This window comes from Hemiscyllium ocellatum, chromosome 22, assembly GCF_020745735.1.
Source record: "Hemiscyllium ocellatum isolate sHemOce1 chromosome 22, sHemOce1.pat.X.cur, whole genome shotgun sequence".
NCBI lineage: Eukaryota > Metazoa > Chordata > Chondrichthyes > Orectolobiformes > Hemiscylliidae > Hemiscyllium > Hemiscyllium ocellatum.
This window is the reverse complement of record NC_083422.1, coordinates 8145608-8169110: the sequence shown is the minus strand read 5'-3', so window position 1 is coordinate 8169110 and position 23503 is coordinate 8145608. Positions and strand designations below refer to the sequence as shown.

The following is a 23503-nucleotide window of genomic DNA, read 5'->3' as shown; positions in this document are numbered from 1 at the left end:
TAATTTTTTTATGTTAATACCTTTCTTGCTTTGTCTCTACTCTCTCATTTATCATATTTTCCTAAATTTGACCTCTCACCTCCACTGTTTAGTTTAAAACCCTCTCTACTTCCCAAGTTATGTGGCTCACTAGAACATTCATCCCAGAACTGTTCATATAGAGACTGTCCCAGCAGTGCAGACCTCACTTTCCCCATTATTCGTCCTATGCCCTACAAACTGGAACCTACATTTCCCACGCCGGTCTTTGTGGCACTCATTCAATAATCCAGAGATATTTTCTTCCCAAGGTGCCTTTTTTTGAATTTAGCACTGGCTCCTCTTACTGACTATGAGAACCCAGTGTTGTTGGTGTCTACATGGGCCAGAATGGTTGTATATTTCCTTCCCACTATGACTGTCTCTTTAGTACTGAGCAGATGTTATAAACTATGGCAGCAGACAGGCAGCATAACCTGTTGAATTCTTTCTACTTACTGTAGAGAACAGTGACAATCCCAATCACTGTCCTATCCCCTAAAATTCAATAGGTAATAACAATAGACAATAGGTGCAGAAGTAGGCCATTCTGCCCTTCGAGCCTGCACCACCATTCAATATGATCGTGGCTGATCATCCTTAATTAGTATCCTGTTCCTGCCTTATCTCCATCACCCTTGATTCCACTATCCTTTAGAGCTCTATCCAACTCTTTCTTAAATGAATCCAGAGACTGGGCCTCCACTGCCCTCTGGGGCAGAGCATTCCACACAGCCACCACTCTCTGGGTGAAGAAGTTTCTCCTCATCTCTGTCCTAAATGGTCTACCCCGTATTTTTAAACTGTGTCCTTTGGTTCGGCACTCACCCATCAGCGGAAACATGTTTCCTGCCTCCAAAATGTCCAATCCTTTAATAATCTTATATGTCTCAATCAGATCCCTCTCAGTCTTCTAAACTCAAGGGTATACAAGCCCAGTTGCTCCAGTCTTTCAGCATAAGGTAGTCTCGCTATTCCAGGAATTGACCTCGTGAACCTACGCTGCACTCCTTCAATAGCCAGAATGTCTTTCCTCAAATTTAGAGACCAGAACTGCACACAGTACTCCAGATGTGGTCTCACCAGGGCCCTGTACAGCTGCAGAAGAACCTCTTTGCTTCTATACTCAATCCCTATTGTTATGAAGGCCAGCATGCTATTAGCCTTCTTCACTACCTGCTGTACCTGCATGCTTACCTTCATTGACTGGTGTACAAGAACACCCAAATCTCTTTGTACTGCTCCTTTACCTAAATTGATTCCATTTATGTGGTAATCTGCCTTCCTGTTCTTGCCACCAAAGTGGATAACCATACATTTATCCACATTAAACTACATCTGCCATGCATCTGACCACTCACCTAACCTATCCAGGTCACCCTGTAATCTCCTAACATCCTCCTCACATTTCACCCTGCCACCCAGCTTAGTATCATCAGCAAATTTGCTAATGTTATTAGTAATACCATCTTCTATATCATTAACATATATTGTAAAAAGCTGCGGTCCCTGCACTGATCCCTGCAGTACCCCACTGGTCACTGCCTGCCATTCCGAAATGGAGCCGTTTATCACTACTCTTTGTTTCCTATCAGCCAACCAACCTTCAATCCAAGTTAGTACTTTGCCCCCAATACCATGTGCCCTAATTTTGCTCACTAACCTCCTATGTGGGACTTTATCAAAAGCTTTCTGAAAGTCCAGGTACACTACATCTCCATCGTCCATCTTCAGAGTTACATCCTCAAAAAATTCCAGAAGATTAGTCAAGCATGATTTCCCCTTCATAAATCCATGCTGACTCTGACCTATCCTGTTTCTACTATCCAGATGTGTCGTAATTTCATCCTTTATGATAGACTCCAGCATCTTTCCCACCACTGATGTCAGACTAACTGGTCTATAATTTCCTGCATTCTCTCTCCCACCTTTCTTAAAAAGTGGTACAACATTAGCCACCCTCCAATCCGCAGGAACTGATCCTGAATCTATCGAACTCTGGAAAATAATCACCAACGCATCCATGATTTCTCGAGCCATCTCCTTCAGTATCCTGGGATGTAGACCATCAGGTCCCGGGGATCTATCAACCTTCAGACCTAACAATCTCTCCAACACCAATTCCTGGCAAATATAAATTCGCTTAAGTTCAGGTCCTTCAGCCACTGTTACCTCAGGGAGATTGCTTGTGTCTTCCCCAGTGAAGTAGCAATTCAATTCTTCTGCCATTTCTTTGTTCCCTGTAATATATTCCCCTGTTTCTGTCTTCAAGGGCCCAATTTTAGTCTTAACCCTTTTTTTGTATTTCACATACCTAAAAAAGCTTTTACTATCCTCCCTTATATTTTTGGCCAGTTTACCTTTGTATCTCATTTTTTCTCTGCGTATTTCCTTCTTAGTAATCTTCTGTTGTTCTTTAAAAGCTTCCCAGTCCGTTTTCCCACTTATCTTTGCTATGTTATACTTTCACTGCAATTCTTTGTCCCCTTCATCTGAATGACTTCCTGCAACACATTGCCACAGTTAGTTAGCTTATCCAACTTGTATTTCCCACTCTCAACCAAACAAGCTGGAAGCACCCTGAACCTAAAGGAAATTAATGAAGGGGAAATGGAAAAGAAGGGGCTTGGTGATCTTGCAGGGAAAGAGGTGCAAAGTAATTCGGATTGAGAACTTGCATTAGGGAAGGATTGGACTGATCTAGGTAATGAGAGTTGAACTCAGGAGTAAATTATGCCCAGGTCTAGGTTGTCATAGGTGGAATGCATCATTCTAGTCCTTTCAGTCACACTGATATTTGGGCCTTCTCAAAATTTCCTATGCCTTCAACTTGTATTCCAACTCAGTTACAGAAGTGGGTGTGGCACACTGGGGTGAATCTTTTTAAAATTCATTCATGGGATGTGGGCTTCACTGACTTGGTGAGCATTTATTGCCTATCCCTAACTGCCCTTGAAAATATGGTGATGAGCTATCTTCTTGGACTTCTGCAGTCTATTTTTAGAAGGTAGACCCTCAGTGCTGATAAAAAGAGTGTTTCAGGAATTTGACCGAGTGACAGTGAAGAAATGGTGATACAGTTCCAAGCCAAGACAGTGAGTTTCTTGGAAGGGAACTTGCAGGTTGCAATGTTCCGTTGTATTTACTGTCCTTGTAATAGACATATAGCATGGAAACAGACCCTTTGGTCCAACCAGTCCATGTCGACTGTAATCCCAAATTAAACTCATCCCATCTGCCTGCACTTGGCCTAAATAACATCAAAAGACACAAATGTAACAATGGGTCAGATTTGAAGCTAGCCTAAGACCCGAAGCTTCAAAATATAAAAGGCTATAGATTTGAATAAAGCATTTCTGGAGACTCAATTGAATGAATAGGGCAGAGTGAAAGCAAGGCAAGAACAATCCAGAATGAAGTGGGAAGTCAAGCAAGAAGGATGAAGAAACTGTACTTGACAAAGTTTATAGGAATAGAGTCATAGAGATGTACAGTACAGAAACAGACCTTTCGGTTCAACTTGTCCAAGCCAAACAGATATTCCAACCGAATCTAGTCCCACCTGCCAGCACCTGGCCCATATCCCTCCAAATCCTTCCTATTCATATATCCATCCAGATGCCTTTTAAATGTTGCAATTGTACCAGCCTCCACCACTTCCTCTGGCAGCTCATTACATACATGTACCACCCTCTGCGTGAAAAGGTCTCTTTTATATCTTTCCCCTGTCCACCCTAAACCTATGTCTTTTTTTTCTGGACTCCCCCATCCCAGGGAAAAGACTTTGTCTATTTAACTTATCCATGCCCCTCACGATTTTATAAACCTCTATAAGGTCACCCCTCAGCCTCCAACGCTCTTCCCCGTTTCCTATTAAAATTCACCATAAATACGTTATTGACCCTTGTTGAGCAAACTGCAACAACCCCATTAAAGGAGATTACTTTGGCTCTATTCTGTTTAGTGTAAGTCGATGAGCTTGTACTGTAAGTGCCATGTATTGTCAAAACTCATCAAAATTGTTTGTAGTTATAAAATATAAAACGGAAAGTAAAATTGGGGAAAAAACAGTGAACAAAAAAAGTTCAAAAATGACTTTAGCCAAAAAAACAGGCAAATATATATGAATAGAAGCTCTGCCTTCAGCTCAGGAAAATTAATGGAATTTATTTTCATGTGGGGGGGGGGAGTGGGGTAGAAAACTTCATTAATCGAAGGAAAATTGCCAGCAGCGGGACTCAAACCGGCAATCATCCTGATTAACAGCAAAAGCTGATGCGTCGTCAATCTGACCATGTACCAACATGGTGTGTTGCTCAGGCATTTTAAATCTACGGTCATTTGGATATTAAAGCCCTTGACTGGACTATTTCACTTGGATATTCTGGTCCCTGGACTCATTCATTTTCCTTCATTTTCTCCCTGCCAATTTTTTTTTTGCATCTTGTTTCTCTATTTACCTCGTGTTCATTCCTCCTCAAATTAGGCATTAAACCATAGCTTATCCTTTTAGATGATTGTTGTTTTGGGTTTGACAGTTGCTGTCTAAGGAGTGCGGGTGAATTTTCCAGTAGATGGTAGCTACTTGGTGGTGGAGGATTTGTGGGTGTGAGGCCAATCAAGTGGGCTATTTTGTCCTGGGTGCAGTCAATTATTTTGAATGTCATTGATCGTGCACAAGTGGGGAGTATTCCATTACATTCCTGACTTGTGCCTAATGTGGTGGATAGGCACTGTGGAGAAGAGAGGGTTTTGCTGGATTCCTAGCCTCTGACCTGCACTTGTTGCCGTAGTATTTATATGGTTGATCCAGCGCTGTTTCTAGCGAATGGTAACCCACAGAATATTGACAGTGGGGGGATTCAATGATGGAATTGTCCTTGAATGTCAATGGATGATGATTAGATTTTCTCTTAATGGAAATGGTCATTGCCTGGCACTTCTCTAGCATGAATGATACTTGCCACTTGTCAGCACAAGCCTACATAATTGCAAGTTTTGCTGCATGGGAATATAAACCGCTTCAATAGCTGAGGTGTGTGATTGATGCTGAACATTTTGCAATCATCAAAAAAAATTCCTTTTTTTTAGATTAGATTCCCCCCAATGCGGAAACAAGCTCTTCGGCCCAACCAGTCCACACCGATCCTCCGAAGAGTAATCCACCCAGACCCATTTCCCTCGGACTTATGCACCTAGCACTATGGGCAATTTAGCATGGCCCATTCACCTAACCTGCACATCTTTGGACTGTGGGAGGAAACCAGAGCACCCCGAGGAAACCCAAGCAGACACTGGGAGAATGTGCAAACTCCACACAGTCACCTGAGGCTGGAATTGAACTTGGGACCCTGGTGCTGTGAGGCAACAGTGCTAACCACTGAGCCACCAATTCTGACTTTATGGAGGGAAGATCATTGAGGAAGCAACTGAAGATGGTTCGGCCTAGGTCATTACCCTGAGGAACTCCTGCAGAGATGTTCTGGAGTTTGGAAAGGAAGAATTGGTGCAGGTGCATGCATTGTGGAGAAATTGAAATTTCTGAACAGAAGCCAGAGCTTAGCAGTGGCTAGAAGTTGATTTTGCAAATATATATTGGGGGCAGCAAAGAAGAGGAAGCATGGCTGCTATTAGCTGAGTAGCGTAGACACCTAGTCCCACTAGTAGCCAGGACGACAGTCTGAAAAATTTGGAGGAAAGCCCTGTAGAAAGGATTTGGCTGAAAAATCTGGAAAAGCTAGCAGGAAATCTCAAGTCAGGGGAAGGTCTCACATGGTACAAATTGTTTGAGGGGGTTTAATAATGTAAGTGCAGGGTTTCTTTGGCAAAGACTTCACTCTGTCCTATGTGTTCATTTTTGACCAAGGAACAGAGCCCAAAAGTTTATGTCTGAGCCCTAAACTAAGATTTTCTTGTTTTCAGCTTGATGTGGAAGTCATCAAATCAGTTGATCCTTTCCCTTCACCACTGGAGGAGAGTTTAACCTGGGATATCTACTCATCCTACGTTTTGCTGCAGCCACCAGAGGAATTTGTAGAGGAGGTACTGTCACATTTTTTCAGCATAAGTTAATCAAGATCTTGCTCACAGATACATGTTGCTATAAAACCATCCACTCTCTCTCTCTCTGGCAATTTTTTGTAGGTTGTATTGGAAGCTGAGGAGAGCAGAGAAGAAGCCCAGACCACACCTGTGGATCCTCTGGCAGGTTACACCATAAATGATGTCAAATCAATACTGGGTGAAGTAACAGCAGATGTGCTCAGGAATTTCCAGGTTTGCAGTTTGTCTTTTTTTAAAACAATGAAAATTCAAAAAGAGCTTGCATTTGTAATTGTACTGCCCACTTGGAGGGCAGTTTTAATCCCTTATAGTAAGGAGACATTACATGGTGGGCATAAAGCATTAGTTGGTGGTAGTCATAGACAGCAGCACACAGGGGGCTAACACCTTCAACACTTTATCTGGGCTGACACCAATTGTTACAGTTCATCTGAGAATGTAACTTTTAAAAAAAGTTTTGCGATTTACATATGAAAGAAGTGAAACTAACATGGTCATTCTAAAAGATGAGCGATTTAACAATCAAGGTAGTTTTCGATGTATAATTTCATCATACTGTAAACTTTTCCTATAAATTCTGTGTCTTACAATTGTGTGCTCCACAACCACCTGATGAAGGAGCAGCACTCCGAAAGCTAGTGCCTCCAATTAAACCTGTTGGACTATAACCTGGTGTTATGTGATTTTTAACTTCATAAAGCATTAGAACTTTTCAGTCCTCTGGGAATCTGTGCACCTCCAATTCAGAAGAGACAAGAGAAGGTGAGAGCAAAAGATAGAGTGGTGGCAGTGTTAATAAAGATTTTGTAAACAGCTATGAGTTAGGGATCTCACCAGGGCAAAGAGTGAAATTAAATTTTCTAAATCTGATGGTTTGTGGGCTGATGCACCAGTGACAATGCAAGTAAAATGTTGTGATTACTGAAATCATTCAGAGAACATTCCCACTCATGCCTGGTTTGGTCGAGATGCATCACTGGTCTCACTTGTCATAAATGACTTCTAATACTCTCAGGGCAATGAAGAGTGGGCTGCATTTACTGTCAATAATTGTTGTCCACAGCCCAAGAACAAAATCAAAAAATAAAGGATTTTCTCCATAGCTTCAAGGAACAGCAATGAGATGAATAACTGAAGTTTTGGATGTATTGGTTAAGGAGCTGAAGGACCTTGCTGGTCTTCTTCATATAGTGTACAAAGATTATGCATTAGGGTTATACACTATATATACTTCCACAAAAGTAGCCCAGTAATGCTAAGGTTCCTTGGATGAGGAGTGAAATTAAAATCCAATTTAAAAAGAGGCATATGATAAATCTAGGGCTACTGATGTGACAGAAAATCAGTTTTTAAAAAAAAAATTGTTCACCAGATGTGGGTGCCACTGGCTAGGCAAGCATTTAATGCCCATGCCTAATTAGCCTGAAGAAGATTATGTTGAGCTGTTGTCTTGAACCACTGCAATCCTTCAGGTGTAAGTATGCCCCCAGTGCCTTTAGCATCAATGAAAGACAAAAAGAGAAATCTTCAGAGGGTGACACTGATGGAGGTACTGAATGAGAATTAACAACTTAAATGTGAATGTGGAGGTGTAATTAGAAAGTTTGCAGATGTCACGAAAATTGGTGGTATTGTTGATAGTGAGGAGAACAATCTTAGGCTACAGTCTAATTTTGTTCAGCAGGTAATTGGACAGAGCAATGGCAGATGGAATTTAATCCAGATTAGTGAGACATGATGCATTTTGGGACGTCTAATAAGGGAAGAATATATACAATGAATGATGGGTCCATAGGGAGTCTTGTTAAAACTTTATAAAACATTGAGTAGGCCACAGATGGAATAATGTAATTCTGGTCACCACACTATAAAGGACTTGATTGTAGTGGAAGGGATGAAAGGATGTTGCCTGTGATGAGAAGTCTCCATGATGAGGAGACTCTGAGTAGGCTGGGTTTGTTTTTCTTGGAGCACAGGAGGCCGAGGGGACGATCTGGTTGAAGTATATAGAATTATGAGTGGCATACACAGTAGATCATAGGAATCTCTTCCACATGGTAGGCTCGTCTAAGACCAGAGGACATAGGTTTAGAGGGGATCGGAGAAAGAACTTTTTCATGCAGAAGGTGGCAAAAATATAGAATGCGCTACCAGAGAAACTGTTGGAGGCAAATACTCTCACAACATTTAAGAAGCATCCGGATGAGTACTTAAAACACCAGTAAATAGTAAGCTATGGGCCAAGTGCAGCTGAATGGGATTAGTGTCGTTTGATGTTTGTTGGTCAACATAGACATGGTGGGCTGAAGGGCCTGTTTGCATGATGCGTGACTCTGTGACTTTATATATCCAAGAATGTTAAAAAAAATCATGTGGGAAATAGCAGAACGACTCTGATCTAACCACAACTTTTAAAACATTCCTGGATATAGAAGTTATGTTAGAAGTCTGGCGGATTGCCAATTCCCCTAATGTGGCATGATATGAGTGCTGTCCAAGAAAGGTACAGTTTTGCTAAAGACAGCCAACATTAATATGTTAAAAAGTGTGTCATGCCTGACAAATTTATAAAGTACTTTGAGGAAAAAATGGTGTGTATTGATATAGGAAATGCTCTGCTTGTTGTGCGTAAGATTTTCAAAATTTGTTTATAATAAGCTAGGTAAAAGAGTCGTGAATAAAGTTAAACACATGTATTAAAGGAAGTGAGTAAAGGCACAAGAAATTGTTTAAAAGTTAAAAATCCAAGTAATGTGTACTGAATATTTATGAGAGAGTACTGTTCTACAGGGATCAGTGTTACTACCATTGGTTTTCTCAATGTGTGTAATCTGGTTTTGATTATGGGATGTGCAGTATAACTCTGCCCTGTACAATTTTGTGGATAAAAAAATTGACCAGAGATTTGTACAAAACACAGCAACATCTATACCTGAACTGTTGATATATGCTCCTACACTACAGAGTTGTCAACCAACAGTATTAATTGTAAAATCCACCCTTTTACGATAACTAACTTATATTTGAACCTGGTCGTAATTCAATATTTCCAGGTTTCAAGCCTTAAATTTCAATGAAATTTAACACCTGGAACTGTTTATGTGGTATGAAATGACATAAAGCTTCAATATAATATGATTGTCTGTTTGTATGAAAGTTTAAAAGAGTTCAGAACTTTCCAGCTATCCCAGTTGTTAATTTGTGATTCATGCAATCTAGCAACTGAGGAATAAACTCAGTAATTTTGTACAGTTTCCTGATATTGAAATAATTTAGGTTGTTGTTGAGAACGATAGCAAGCTTTTCATCTCAAAATGTTGATAAACAACAGCTATTCTCTAATTATCCTCAGGACTGTAACAACAACTTTCCCATAACAAATAGCTACACAATACACTTAAAGGGCCAGGTCACAGCTGTGCTCCCCAGGTTAGGGTTTGGATTACAAGTGAGCAGTGCAACAGGAGGTATAGAGTATGGTGACAATGTTTTTGTTTGAAGTATCAAACATGCCTCAGTCCAACTTGTTCTTGAAACAATTGTTTTATGTTTATTGGATGTGTTGTCAAAAAGATTCATACAATAGCTATAAATCCTTTTCAGATTAGTTGTTTGGACATTACATAAAATCAATACAATATCACATTTTGCAGTGGAGGATTTATGCCCTGAGGTGCCTCATTCTAAATGCAAAACTGGAACATTTACCAAATATGACAAAAAAGATATACATTTCAAATCAAGTATACACACCCCAAGGGCTCCTATAAGTTAACAGCCCTCTATAAATCATGGCAATAAAAACTTAGTGATCTTTTCCCACTCTTTGACAGCAGCTGCCCCAAGGTTTAGTGTGTTTCTCAGCATATAGTCAAAAGAAATATGCCAGTCTGCAAAAATTCATTCAAAAACAGTTCTTTACACTGCAAAAATAATAGTTTTGGTGGACCAAAGAATTTCTTTCACTGAGTTCATGGTCTTCCAGGAGCAGTTGATGTTCGCCTCAATATGTGTCCCAGGAAACAGACTATAGAGCCCAGGCTTTGTGTTACAGAGCTGTTCTATACACAGCTCAAGAAAAAAAATCACTGCATCTATATTCAGACCTTATTTACAAAGACACAGTCAAGAAGGAGATGTGTGGTATTCTCTTCACCGCAGCCACCTTGAGGGCAGCACATGGTGTCGTCAAAAGTGCTGATGTTCATGAACAACCTCACCACCAGGAGACAGTGAGGTCTGCAGATGCTGGAGATCGGAGTTGAGAGTGTGTTCCTGGAAAAGCACAGCAGGTCAGGCAGCATCCAAGGAGTAGGAAAATCAACGTTTCGGGCCGGAGCCCTTCACCACCAGCCAAGTTATGTCTTGGTGCTCGTTAGAAAGTTCTGCTGATCACTTTGATGGCTTTGACAGTATGCTCAGGGAACCACGCAACAGGATCGATTCAGCCCTTTACCCCCAAGTCCTTGAAGGCGTTGTGTGCTGATCACTGTCTGATGGGTATGGTCAAAGATGTACAAACTTTTCTACAAGGGATAGTTTCATGTTTGATGTTGTAAAACATGATGAAAGTTTCAGTCCTGCAGTTTAACTCAAAAACTTTTATTTTCAATCAAGGCTCATGAAAACCATCAATTCCAAGTTCCTTCATTTTACATTTTTAAAATTAGAGATATCAATATCCCATCCTAATGAATTAACCACTCATTCCTAATATAACTTTGCAACAAAAACATTTTACTTCTTAGAGTTCTTTTTTTGAAATGCCATCAGTTGAGAACTCCCACTAATACAACAAAATCAGACCCAATGGCAGTTTGCAAGTTAAGTTAGGCTTTAGTTAATGAATATTGGCCTGATTTTCCACTGACTAGATAGTCACTATGTCAGCATAGATAGAAGTTGGACAAAGAAATCCTACAGAATCCCTGTCATAGCTAACTTCAAAGGAATTGCCCAGGAAATGGAATTTTCCACCAGGCAATTCCTTTATGCTAAGATCACTTTAAAAGTGTAGATTTAAACCAGAGATTCTACATGGTTCCAATGAAATTAAGCAAAATAGATACTCAGAAATTAAGCTATTAAATACATAGTCTAACTACCCCGTACTTAGTTTGTGCTCCCCCAACTATGACTCACCCAGACTCTGAACTGACAATCTGTTTCTACCCTCACTTCCAGGAACAAACACCATGTGCCCACCACCATCACCCCGCAACGACCCACCCAGATGCAACCCAACAGTTGCCATCCCCACCAGACCTGATTTCTCCCACCCGCCCTGACCTACCCTTACATTGCGATACTTTCTTGTCACCTTACTTACTTTCTTTGCACTATACTTGCTTCCCACCTGGAAGCTTACTTTCTGGGCAATCTACCCCCTATCCATCCAGCATCCTATTTCTGGCAATGTACCCCTGCACTCTACCCACTCCCCAAGTTGACACCTTTCCCAACTGGTATCCTATTTTCCTGACACCTTATCCCTCCTTACCTATCTGATGCTCTACCCTTCCAACATCCTAACATTACACTTAAATTATGTACTTAGGGTTTAACAACACCTATCAAAAATTGACTGTCAGGACCTTTAAATGTCAGAATATGGCAGCTGATTGCTGTAAAAGGGGGCTTGGGTTTGTCGTTCTCTGACAGTTCTTTAGTTTTGCAAAACTATCAGAACGGAATAATGGCTCTTTATTTCTGAGGAACCCCCTGAGTGGAATCTAATTTCAGACATAAGGAGTTCCCCTTTTTCATAAAAATGAAGGACTGAGGTAGCAATCTGCACAAGATTACCAATCCTAGGGAGATCAGGACTAATCATTTCAGCAGGCTGAGACATGATATATCCTGAAGGTAAGATTGATCTTATCACTATATTCTCCCCATGACTGCATGGGTTTCCTCAGTTTCCTCCCGCTGTCCAAAGCTGTGCAGGTTAGGTGAATTGCCCATCATATTCAGAGATGTGTAGGCTAGGTGCATTAGCGAGGGGAAATGTAGAGTAATAGGGTAGGGGAATGGGTCTGGATGGGATACTCTTCGAAGGGTCAGTGTGGACTTGTTGGGCCTGTTTGCACACTGTAGGGATTCTATGATTTAGCATCCAAACGCAGATGTATGCACATACTTATAGCCATGTGCGAACATTTACACATGCACAGTTAGTCCCCAAAATTCTTTATCAATCATTCAACGCATCTTTTTCATTTGGCCTTTGCAAGTTGCTTCTTTATTCTTTTATTATATTGTTGGTAAACTTTTGTTGAAAACTGTCTCTGATACCTTATGGTTCAAACCCAATTTTAAGTGCACTGTTGTGGTTGTTCTCCATTGTGCCTGTTTCAGTGGACAATTAAAACAAGAATTGGATATTCTCTCATTGTGCCAATCAACACTCATCCAACGTCACCAAAGAACAGATTAACCAGTTGTTGGGATGCCTGTTATTTGCAAGACCTTACTGTTTGCAATGTAACTGATATTTTTGACAATTATTTCAGGGTTCTCACTTCTCACTAAATTTTTCCATTACTTTTGTATACTCTTCTTCAATTACAACTGTATCTTTTAGCAGGAGTTTTAACCCTTACAGGATAGACAATTTGTGTGTGTAACTTCTTTTTCTTTGATTGTCGGCACCTCATGCCATCAATATATCTAACAACCTGAGAAATATCTACCTGAGAGAGACCAGGAGAATTGAGGATCCTGAATAACTAACTTGCTGAAGGTTCTATTTTAGTTGTTCAAGAAGCCAGCTCATCTTCTCGAGGGCCACTAGGAATGGACAATAAATGCTGTCCCAGCCAGCGATGCCCACATCGCACAAGTGAATATTAAAAAAACTCTAATCCGCTCCAACATTTGTGTAAGCAGCATGTCTCCCCATCGCTTCTCCGAAATCTGTCTTGAGGTGGAAAGGCAGATTATGAGAGATACAAACAGTTCATAGAGAGATATTGATCAGTTAAGTAAGTAGACAAAAACCTAGCATATGGAATATAATGTGGGAAAATGTGAAGTTTTTCATTTTGGAAGAGAGAACAAGTATAATTTAAATAGACAAAAACTGCAGAAAATTGCAACACAAAGGGACTTGGGGTTACTTGTGCATGACGTACAGAAAGCTAGTACACAGGTGCAGCAGGTAATCAGAAAGGCTAATGGAAAATTGGCCCTTATTTCAAGAGGGTTGGAGTATAAGAGTAGAGAAGTCTTACTGTAACTGTACAAAGTTAAAAATCACACAACACCAGGTTATAATCTAACAGGTTTATTTGGAAGCACTCTCTTTCAGAGGGCCGCTCCTGTTGGACTATAACCTGGTGTTGTGTGATTTTTAACTTTATCCACCCCAGTCCAACACTGGCACCTCCAAGTCATGTAACTGGACAAGATGCAGTGACACCACATCTGAAGCCCTGTAAACAGGAAAGGTATTATTTCATTGGAGGTAGTTCAGTGGAGGTTCACTGAGATAATCCCTAGTTTTGAAGGATTGTTTTATAAGCAAAGGCTGAACAGGTTGGGATGTTACTCCCTGGAATTTACAAGAATGAGATTTGATCTTATTGAAACATATAAAATTCTTAAGTGGCTCGACAGGGTAAATGCTGAGAGGATGTTTCCCCTCGTGGGAGAGTCTTGGACGTAGTCTCAGATTAAAGGTGTGCTGATTTAAGACTAAGATGAGGAGGAGTTTTTTTGCACAAAGTTTCTTGACACACAGGGCTGTGGGAATAGAGCCCCTATGTATTTTTAAGGTTTGAAATAGATAGATGGATTTTTGACCAACAGGGGAATCAATGATTACAGGAAAACACAGGAAATTGGATATGAGGAATGTTGGATTAGCCACGATCCTGTTGAATGGTGGAGCAGGCTGTGGGGCCAAATAGTTAATTTCCTTCCATGAAGGACATTGGTGAACCTTGTGCACATTTTTCTTACTTTAAACTTTTTGTTTGAAATCAACCTGTTCAGAGATGTTACATACCTCTGCAGCAGGTGGGACTTGAACCCGAGCATTCGGGCCGAAAGGTAGGAGCACTACCACTGCCCCACAAAATGGCCCTTTACTATGAGGCCATTGACTGGTTTGAGCTTGTTTCTATTGCTAATTATACATTTGTTTTGCTTGAATCAAATCACATTTTGTAGTGTGCAACATAAACGGAGCTCGCTCATACAGTCATACAGCATGGAAACAGCCCCTTCAGTACAACTAGTCCACGTTGACCACATTCCCATGCTAAATTACTCCCATTTTCCTGCTTTTGGCTCAGATCCATCTAAATGTTTATTGTTCATATACTGATCCAAATATCTTTTAAATGTTGTAACTGTACCTGCATCAACCACTTCCTCAATTCGCACAAAGATTTGGTGCAACAAGCTACACTTATTTCAAACTACTAATGAAATGTCTAGATTAGAGTCGTGCTGGAAAAGCACAACAGGTCAGGCAGCATCCGAGGATCAGGAATGTACTAATGAAATGTCCCTTCCCCTAAAGTAAATGGCATTTAATTCTAAGTGGCTACATGCCTTTAAACTTTCTGTGCAGCATCCACCCCAATCTTTAGTGGCAGCCTTAATCCAAGTCTTAAGTACCACAGTCAATGTATTTTAATGGGATTGATAAGCGAGCTGCAACATCTAACAAGGGCAACCTATCATTCTACAAATGTGTGTCTTAACTTCCTACAATGGGACGTTTCTGCATTACTGAATTAGGCATTAGTAGACAGACCACGTTTTCTAATCATATTTTTATTTAAATGTGCCTTCAAGGCACAGCTGCAAAACCTAGTTAGTTATAAAACTGTTCTCCTTGGAAAGCTTTTAGCCTCTTTCTCTCTGGAGCACTACTCAAAGAAGTAGAACATTACACCCTTTTTAATTTTTGTGTTTTCGAACAACTCTTTGGATCGGTGCCTAGAATGTAGTGGATTCTTACAAAACTGACTACTTACTGCAACTCAACCAAAGGTTTTTTTTCTATAAATAAACTTTACATCAACTGTAATATAATATTAACACTTACTTTGCCAAAGTCCCTCATTTAAACCTATTGTCTTTTGTTTAAATGTCTTCAAGGCTTTGCCTTCCATATGTCTGTAACATTGTCTGGTCATATAACCACCTCTCCCTCGATCGCTCCATTTCTGTCTTCAGCATCTTGTGCGTCTTGGCTCCTTATTTGCTGCACAATTAAGGTCCAACTACCAAAGCACTATACTTTGAAATTTCTTCTCCAGTATCTTCAATATTTATTTTATATAAATGCAAGCAATTGTTCTAAAGATGTCTGTATAAAATGTTACTGTACTAAAGACTTTATCATCAAAGTGTTCTACTCAAGGCACATATGTGCATCCACAATAATTACTTCCAGTTTTAAAACTTGCTTTCTGTGAACTTTAGTATTGTTTAGCAATATGGTCTCTGAAAAGGAACAAAAAAGAAACATGTTATGGGTTTTATTTGAAAATTTGGCAGTGGGTAACATATTTTCAATACATGCTGTACAGCCAAAATAAATTGAAATGGGTTTTATTGGCGGCTGTGCAAAGAAACAAATTGAATAAGCTGTCAGTTCTGACTCGTACCGTCATTACTAAATGCAGTTGCATTATCTGGCAAAGTATTTTGCAATCTGCTTAACCCATCCAATCTCCATTGGCATTTTGTGAAGTGGTTTCATTATTCATTCATTGTGAAGTAGCAAAAGTTTATTCTTGTTAGATGAGGCTTTATTTGTCTTCTTTGGGTTTGGCTTGAATTCCAGAATCTCAGAATTGTAGTGTCCAGAAGGGGACCTTTCGGTCCACTGAGCCTGCACTGGTTCTATTACCTCGTGCCGATCGCCTACCTTTTCTGTCTTATATCTGCACACCATAGCTATCAAATAATCATCAATGCCTCTAGAATGCCTCAATTGAACCTGCCTCCACCACATTTCCAGTACATTCCATACCTTAATTATGAACTGTGTGCAAAAAGTGACCCTTGCTTCGCTTGCACATCACTTCATTTGCTCTCTCTTCAATGTATTAATATCTTTCCTAAACATGGTGCAGGGGAGATTTTTATATCATGACTGATCTAAATGTTAACTTCATTTGCCTTTGTTTCCTATCCCTTGACGGCTAACAAAAGAAAATCTAATAGTACATGACTCCAAGTACATGATACCTGAGCAGAGGAGGTAGTTTCTCTGTATCTATCCCATCAAATCCTTTTTTTAAAAATGCCTTAATCAGATCGTCCCTCCATCTTCTAAACACAATATCCCTTTTACTACTTCCTATTCCATTGGATCTCTTCCACAGAACAAATCATCAAGTATACAGAAACAAAGGCAACACGGCAAATTATAAAAAGGTATAGGAGCATCCCACTCCTTGATATCACTGGGAAGGTCTTCACTATGTTCATGCTTAAAAGATTCTACCTATTGGCAGACTGACTATTTTCACTACAATGTAATTTCTGTGTTGGCAGATGAACAATGACCTCCATCTCAGCTGAGAAGTGTTGAGAACTGGGATATACCTCGTTACCCTACTTTGGGCATCAGATAGCTTAGTTGGCTGGACAGATGGTTTGCAATGCAGAATAATGACAACAGTGAGGGTTTGATTCCCAGCCTACTTGAGACTACCATGGAGGACTCTCGCCTGAGACGTGGTGGCTCTCAGTTTAAGCCACATCAGTCATCTCTCTGTAACAAGACAGCAGCTCTATAGTCTGATAAGATGATGGCAACTTTATCTTTTCCTTTTACTTTGTAGATCTCACTAAAGCATTAACTGTCCACCAAAGGTGATCAGTCTCATCTATCCCTTTCTTGACAAAATGGATTGCACTGTGTAGTCTGAGGGTTCCACCTCTGCCAGTTTGAGTGAAGAATAATGTGAGACAGGATTGTGTTGTAGTTCCCATTTTGTCTGGTATTTTCTTTACCTTCCTTACAGATAGGGATGTTTAACTGCATACCATAAGACCATAGATATAACAGCAGAATTAGGCGTTCAGCCCATCAAGTCTGCTCTATCATTCAATTGTGGTTGATATGTTTTTCAACCTCATTCTCCTGCTTTCTTCCTGTAATCTTTGGTCCCCTTACTAATCAAGAATCTGCCTTAAAGACAGTCAATGACTTGGCCTCCATAACCCTCTATAGCCTTAGGCTGAAGAAATTCCTTCTCATCTCAGTTTTAAAGGATTGTCCCTTCACTCCAAGGTTTTGCTCTTGTGTCCTAGTGTCTCCTACTAGTGGAACCATCCTCTCCACATCCACTCTATCCAGACCTCTGAGTATTCTGTAAGTTTCAATCAGGTCCCCTCCTCATCCTTCTAAATTGGATCGAGTACTGACCCAGAATCCTCAACCTCTCCTCACATGACAAGCCCTTCATCCCCAGGATCATTCTTGTAAACCTTTTCTGGACCATCTCCAATGCCAGTACATCCTTCCTTAGATATAGAGCCCAAAACTGCTCACAATATTCCAAATGCCAGAGCCTTATACAGCCTCAGCAGTACATCCCTGCTGTTGCATTCTAGCCCTTTTGAAGTGAATGCTAACATTGCATTTGCCTTCCTAACTGCTAATTAAACCTGCAAATTAGCCATTAGAGAATCTTGAACTCAGACTCCCAAGTCCCTTTGTGCTTCAGGTCAGACAGTAAGCTACAATCTGTCCAGAATGAGAGCAAGAACAAAAATGCAAGGTTTCTTGAACAGGTCCTGATGATGCTTCACTGTTCACACACACATTCAGCTACAGAAACTAGTAGATTGTCTCTCCCATGTCTGTAGCTTGTTCTCCCTGACTATAAGAACAAAGAATTGTACGGCAACAGGACTGCATCTACATGATGCTTTTCGAAACAGAAAACCTTTTGCCTCTACATGGTCTATATCCCTCTATTGCCTGCCTATTCATGTATCTGTCAAGATAACTCTTAAATGTTGCTATTGTATCCACCTCCTCAATATTCTGTGGTAGCACATTCCAGGCACTTACCACCGCCGCCCCCCCCCCCCTCCCAGTATAAACTTGCCTTTCACATCTCCTTTAAATTTATCCCCTTTCACCTTAATTCTATGTATCTTAGTAATTGGTCTCTACCCTGGGAAAGACACTGACTATTCATTTTATCCCTGTTTCTCCAAATTTTGTACATTTCTAACAGGTCTCTCTTTCTCTCTCTCTCTCCCTCCCCCCCCCCCCCCCAACCCATCAACACCCACCCCCAACACCCCAAACCTTCGATGTTCATGTGAAAATAAATCAAGTTTTGTCCAATCTCTCCTCATTATCACAATAAATAACATCTTCCTGGCAGTAGTTAGCAAGCTGTTTCCTTGGGCCCACAGTGATAGGTGATCTGTCTCGATGGAGAACCCAAATGTGCATAGAGCAAGCAGTTGCTATTTTGACCAACTCACAAAGTATTCTCAGAACAACATGGTGTTGACTCTCAGGACCAAGATGCTGGTTTACAAGATCTGTGTTCTCAATACCTTGTCATACAGTTGCGAAGTGTGATCAAGCTTTCAAAAAAGGAAACCCAACAACTTCCTTCACTATTTGCTGCTCATTTTTGGCATCTTATGGAAGGATAAAATTAGAAATGTAACAGACCTTTCAAGGGCAAAGCTCTTAATTATGTTGGTACTCATCAAGCATAAGGGAACTTCTCTGGATTGGTCATGTTTTCAGGATAAAGAGAGTTGCATGTCTAAGAAAATCAGATCACCAGGGACAGGCATGGCTAGAACTTCCAATGCTGCTTGCAAGTATGACATGAAGGTGCTAAATATTGATTCTCGATATACCTGAGAGACAGTAGATGATGGCAGAGGAAACAGGCAACATACCCTCTGGACCAGCATGCACCATCATGACAATCAGTCACTTCAGCAGTCTGGGAAAAGGCAACAGTTCTGAATACAACAAAGCTACAATGACACTTAATAACTACTTCATGTGTGGCACTTGTTGGAGGGACTGCCTCTCACAGAAAGCTACCTGGATCAGCGATATGAATTCAAGGATGCCAATAGTAAATAATATAGTAAAACTAACCAAGGTACTTTGCAAGTATTAGGAGAAAGTGAGGACTGCAGATGCTGGAGAGTCAGAATTGATAAAGCATGGTGCTAGAAAAAGGTCCTCCTGAAACATTGACTCTCTTGGATCTCAGATACTTCCTGACCAGCTGTGCTTATTCCAGTGCCACACTTTATCAAATTTGCAAGTATTTTCAAGCAAAGTTTGACATCAAGCCACATTAGAAGTTTATTAGTGCGGATGAAAGAGGCAGGCTTTTGAGAACAAAGTGAGACCAAAAGAGCTAGAGAGGAGTAGTGAGCAGGTTCCAGAGCTTTGGAAAAGGCATTTGAGGATCCAGCCACTAACGGTTGAGTGTTTAAAGTCAAAAGACTAGAACTAGTGAAGCACAGAGATTGGTTAAAGGAGATCACAGAGACAGGAAAAGGACAAGGCCATGGAGAGATTTGAAACTAGGTTAAAAGCTTAAAATCATTGTGTTTCTAAGCCATGAGCTTGACCAATAAATTGTTAAGTAGAAAGGACATGGGTGAATGAAACTTCATACAATTTAGGACATGGGCAGTTTTGAATGACCTCAACTTTATGAAAAGTAAAACTCGTGACTTCAGCTTGGTGAACCTTGAATAGTCAAGTCTACAAGTAATAAAGGCACAAATAACAGTTTCAGAAGCAGATAACTAGAGCAAAAGGGAGATTTTTTTATTCATTCATGGGATGAGGGTGTTACCCATTCCTAATTGTCCAGAAGATAGTAAAGAGTCAACCTCATTACTGTGGGTCTGGATTCATGGTAGGCCAGACCAGGTAAGGATAGCAGATTCCTTCCCTAAAGGTCATTTAGTGAACCAGATAGGTTTTTTCCAACAATTGGCTCTGGATTTATGGTCATCATTAGATTCTTAATTTCAGATTATCATTGTATTCAAATTCCACCATACTCCGTGGTGGGATTTGAACTCAGGTATCTAGAACATTACCTGGATCTCTGAACTAACAGTCCGGCAATAATACCACTAGGTCATCACCTCCCCTAAGTTGAGTGATTGTATAGTGACAGAAATTGTCGGTATATGGTCACGTGGCTGAAAGCTCACCTTGGGCTCAAAGTAATCAGTGAAAGAGTAGACCATGCAACCTCGTGCCCACTTTTTACAATCTAACTTTACCAATAACCCAACATACTCTGATGTTACCTGATCATCTGTAGAATCGGATCTTATCGAAGAGTGTATAAAGTCTGGTTATATTAACTAGCGCACACAAAGCTATTACATAAATTGATATAATTTTCATTCAATTTATCCCTCTTATTCTGTATCCTAGGTTTGTGTGATTCAATTCTATAAACATATATCTCACTTATAAGTTTTATTTTTGAGTTCCACTGCCCCAGCAAAAGTTTCTGGTTTGGTATTCCAATCCAATCAGTACAACCATTAGGCTTACTTTTATTTAATTGCAAAAATATACTTTATTCATAAAAAATACCTTTATCTACATTCACAGGTACGAAAGCAGTTCTGCACAGTCTTTGCAAATTAAGAGAAACAATTACTGGAATTTAATAATTCCCTACATTTGCAAAACCAAAGGCATTTCTGTCTCATGCAGGACATTATTTACATACATTGAGGCAAGGAGAGGATATCATAACTGAATAGACCTTTACAATACTTTGGCAGAAGAACCTTGGACAGTGGTCTTTTCCCATGTGCCTTGGCAGCAGCTGCCCCAAGCTTTATTGCGTCCCTCAGCAAATAGTCCTGGACCTTGGGAAGTGCCAGTTTACAACATTCAGTCAAGCTCTTACACTGGAAGACCATAGGGTTTCGGCAGACCAAAGAGCATCTTTCACAGAGTTAATGGTGCTCTAGTTGCAGTTGATGGTTATCTCACTTTGCGTCCCAGGCAAATGCCCGTAGAGCACAGAGTCCTGCATCACAGAGCTGTTTGGAACAAAAACCGCTGCATCACTCTCCAGACTTTCTTTCCAAAGGCACATTCCTGAAGGAAATGTTTTAGTGTTGTTGATTTGGGAGCACATATGGTGCCTTTGGGATTTGTCAGAGTTTCATAACCAAGTGTAGTACAAATCTACTTCTGTTAATTTGAGTAATGTGTTTTATTACAGAGAAATTAAATGAACCAGTAACTCAAATTAAGTGATTTGAATCAGACAGCATAAGTAGAATTTCTTTTAACAACGAATTTGAATTAAGCAATGTTTGATTCAATGAGCAAGCTGCACAGCTACCCTTATACATTTGAAAGAATGCACACAAACATAGTATTCACTTCTATTCTCATCAACCCTTGTTGTGCTTGTATTTGTGATCTCTGATTAATTGCAGTGATTTGTTATCTTCAAGTTGCCAGGCCTTGCTTGAATCTCAGTTATCGTATTTATATCTCTCTTTTAAAGTTCATGAGTAATAGTTAATTTGAATATTCACATCCTTATACCTCCTGTTTGCAAGAGATATAATGCACATTCAGGGTGTGTAACTTGTAAGATAAATAGTTATCACATCAATACAGTCAGGATCACCCTCCTCCAAGAATTAAAAAAACAGGAAAGTGAGAGGGCAGAGACTGTCAAAGCAACGGTAAGCCCTGTAACTAAACCAAAGCGAGAATGAGATATAGGGTAATCTCTTCATTAACCCTTTTCTATTTCCCCCACAGACTGAGATAAATGAAAGGCTCCAGAAACAGGAAGAAGCCTACACTGTGAGAATCAACAAACTTATCCAGCACTGAGACATGTGGCAGGAGGATCTGTCTCCAAACACTGTAGATATCCGGATATGCTGCTTGTGAGCTAATTATGTTTCAAAGTATGTAATAGCAAGGGGAGATATGAAAAGTCTTCATTTTGTTCACCAAAAGATATTTGGCATATTGTTTGGGGAGGATTTGGAGCCATGCATCATGTTTGTTATGTCTGTGTTCTGTGATGTGGCTTTGCATGGTGTATGTAAACAAGCTGTTGCTTATCTTTGAACGTGGTGCCTATTAAAACTACTTCTGGTGAAACAGTTTACCATGTTAAACACAGATATAAATACAAGTTGTTGTTTTCTTCATAGAAGTTAATGTACTTTATTCAAATCCCTGCCAATAGTTCAGCAGCACATCCTGTGGAAATAGTGTTTTTTTCATCCCTGAACAAGTCTGACTATCTCTGGTGAAAGGACAAGATGCCTACTCCTTGGAACCTGCAGTGTTTCTGTAATGGCTATAATATCCCGGTCCCACGTATCTATCCACACCGAGTTCATCGGCCTTAGTTGTCAGCCCTCTCCATTGAAATAAATGCAATTTAATCCAACAGGCATTCCTCACTCTCTGTCTTGTTCCAGCCTGACCTGCCTCTTCAACTTACTATTTCTGATTACTGTATCTCCTTCTAGCCTCAGACTTGCTTCCCTGGTGTGGTGGATCCCAATCTAGTTTAAAACCTCCCTTGTAGCACTAATAAACCTGACCACCAAGATATTGCCACTGTTGATACTGGAACTATAGGTGAGATTTTCCATCATGACCTGGGTCTGTGGCATTCGCAGAGGTTATAGGGACCCAGAACACAGCTGGCTAGTTTTTGAGCACCCAGTTCATGGGGGCAAAGTAAATCTCTCTGCCACCACTAGTGACGTGAAACCTGTTCCAATTTGAAGTAATTTACAAATATTGGGTTTTTCTGCATAGGTTTTAATAGTTAGTTGGAATTGTTTTTCCAAAAAAAAGCTGACATTTTGCATTTAATCGTGGGTTTCAGCTGATGCCAGGTGAATTTCTCCACTCCTGCACCCCCAGCTCAGACCCTTGCCCAGCTGGATAATACAGTGGAAATCACACACACCTTGTGCCTTTGTTTATGCAAATCCATATTGGAACACTCAAGCAAAATATTAACTAATCATTCAAATCAAGATTACTTTACAATCTCGGAAACCACAAGCGGTGTTCTTTTACATCTTCAAAGTTACTCCATTGAAGGCATTTAATTTTACAAGTTTACTTCATTGAACATGAATTCTGTAAAATACTTATTCTAATTTGTAAAGCTAAAATTTAATTCAATAAACTTCTTATTAAATCAAGTTTTACTTAAATTAAAATTCATCTTTTGGAAGTTCCCAGACACGTGATTCACTTTAAATTTCACATGCGGTAGATAGCTGGCTTGAATTCTTTCTAGTCGATATCCTATAATGTATGTTAGCATGCTGTTGCAACTGATGTCTTGTACTATCCACAATAAATTGTGTTAGAAATGAGAGATCACATATACTTATGTAGCACCTTATAAGATAGTTCCAG

At 40.1% G+C, this 23503-nt stretch overlaps 1 protein-coding gene across 1 annotated transcript in view; it reads left to right on the top strand.

Annotated features, from left to right (window-relative positions):
• Positions 1–23135, top strand: part of cabcoco1 (ciliary associated calcium binding coiled-coil 1) — a 129345-nt gene extending 106210 nt beyond the window's left edge. The window contains exons 8-10 of the mRNA XM_060841767.1: positions 5941–6060; positions 6163–6294; positions 21866–23135. Coding sequence (XP_060697750.1) covers positions 5941–6060; positions 6163–6294; positions 21866–21940 — 327 coding nt within the window. The 3' untranslated portion in view covers positions 21941–23135. The remainder of the gene's footprint in view (positions 1–5940; positions 6061–6162; positions 6295–21865) is intronic.
• The last annotated feature ends 368 nt before the right edge of the window (positions 23136–23503 follow it).